Source organism: Chrysochloris asiatica, unplaced genomic scaffold, assembly GCF_000296735.1.
Source record: "Chrysochloris asiatica unplaced genomic scaffold, ChrAsi1.0 scaffold00138, whole genome shotgun sequence".
In the NCBI taxonomy this organism is placed as follows: domain Eukaryota; kingdom Metazoa; phylum Chordata; class Mammalia; order Afrosoricida; family Chrysochloridae; genus Chrysochloris; species Chrysochloris asiatica.
The window spans coordinates 4,313,456-4,315,107 of NW_006408656.1; the positions used below are offsets into that span (position 1 = coordinate 4,313,456).

At 51.2% G+C, this 1,652-nt stretch overlaps 2 protein-coding genes across 2 annotated transcripts in view; one reads left to right on the forward strand and one right to left on the reverse strand.

Moving 5' to 3' along the window:
- KRT7 (keratin 7) overlaps positions 1–1,652 on the reverse strand; it is a 153,416-nt gene that overhangs the window by 69,657 nt on the left and 82,107 nt on the right. The window lies entirely within an intron of this gene.
- Positions 1–1,652, forward strand: part of KRT81 (keratin 81) — an 11,699-nt gene that overhangs the window by 3,797 nt on the left and 6,250 nt on the right. Inside the window, exons 5-7 of the mRNA XM_006870109.1 lie at positions 39–203; positions 459–584; positions 856–1,076. Of these exons, the coding sequence (XP_006870171.1) occupies positions 39–203; positions 459–584; positions 856–1,076 (512 nt within the window). The remainder of the gene's footprint in view (positions 1–38; positions 204–458; positions 585–855; positions 1,077–1,652) is intronic.

Sequence of the window (1,652 nt, forward strand, 5' to 3'; positions counted from 1 at the left end):
TTTCTTCTTTGTTCCTTCATCCACCCCAAATCCTGCAGGAGATCCGGGTTCTCAACTCCCACATTTCAGACACCTCTGTCGTGGTCCAAATGGACAACAGCCGAGACCTGAACATGGACTGCATCATTGCCGAGATCAAGGCTCAGTATGATGACATCGCTAGTCGAAGCAGGACTGAGGCTGAATCCTGGTACCGCAGCAAGGTGAGTGATGGAACTTGCCTCCTAGCCAGGTCAGTGACAAGAAGCATGGAGTAGAAAAGTCTTCTTTTGCCTGTGGATTCTGATGCGCTGGATATTTTGGAGGGTCCTTCCCTAGGGATGGATAAGGGGAGAGCAGACAGCTCTTCTTGGGGAGGCACAGTCAGAACTGCCATGTGAGGCTGTGCAGGCTGAGCACTGGACAATCTGCACCATCATTCCTGCTATCCTGATGGGCTTACCTGTTTCCCCCCTCAGTGCGAGCAGATGAAGGCCACAGTGACCCGGCACGGAGAGACTCTTCGCCGCACCAAGGAGGAGATCAACGGGCTCAACCGCAAGGTCCAGAGGCTGACAGCTGAGGTGGAGAACGCCAAGGGCCAGGTATGGGTCAGCCTGTGTCCAAGACCAGAGATGATGAAGGCCTTCCCTGGGCCAAAATGTCAGAGACTTCACAATCTCTCCACTAATTCCCCAGCCCATTTAAATGACTAGGATCTCTGGTTGTGGCCACTCAGAAAGACCCAAGAGAGTAAGTAGAGAGAGGCATATTCTAGGTGGTTTGTTCACATCTGGGCGGTAGAAATTGAGCAAATCCAGGAAATGAACAGAGAGACCCAGGAACCATAACTCATCTCATTCTCTTCTTCCCCAGAATTCCAAGCTAGAGGCTGCTGTGGCCCAGTCTCAGCAGCAGGGCGAGGCAGCCCTCAGCGATGCCAGTTCCAAGCTGGCTGGGCTGGAGGAGGCCCTGCAGAAGGCCAAGCAGGACATGGCCCGCTTACTCAAGGAGTACCAGGAGGTGATGAACTCCAAGCTGGGCCTGGACATTGAGATTGCCACCTACCGGCGCCTGCTGGAGGGCGAGGAGCACAGGTGGGGCCCAACTTTTTCTGACCCACAATTACCATCCCTCCCTCTTGCACAAAGGAGACTTGGTGGCACAATGGTTAAGGACTCTGCTGCTAACTGAAAGGTCGGCATTTGGAACGAACCAACAGCTCTGCTGGGAATAATAACCTGGTATTCTGCTGCCTTAAAAATTACAACTTAAGAACGTCCATTTGTTACTGTTGTTGTTAAGCGCCATCAAGACTGTTCCTACCCATAGCAACCCTGTATAGGATTTCCAAGGAGCCGACCTTGAACTTCAAACTGACTTTGCTGTCCAGTGCATTAAGCCACAGCACCACACTAGGATTCCGGGAATATCTAGGAGGCAGTTCTACTCTATCCTATAAAATCACTTTGATTTCGAATAATCTGGAAGCACTACACTTCCTCTTATTGAGCAAACTGGGAAGCGGGAAGAGGGAAACTAATCTTTATTCCATTACGGAAGGACTGTTCTGTAAGACCAGCTGGTCCTACCAGCTTAGCCACTGTAGAACCACCCTCCCCTAAGACTTCTGGAAGCTCCATTGGAAATCTAGCCAAGTCACTAATGTCACC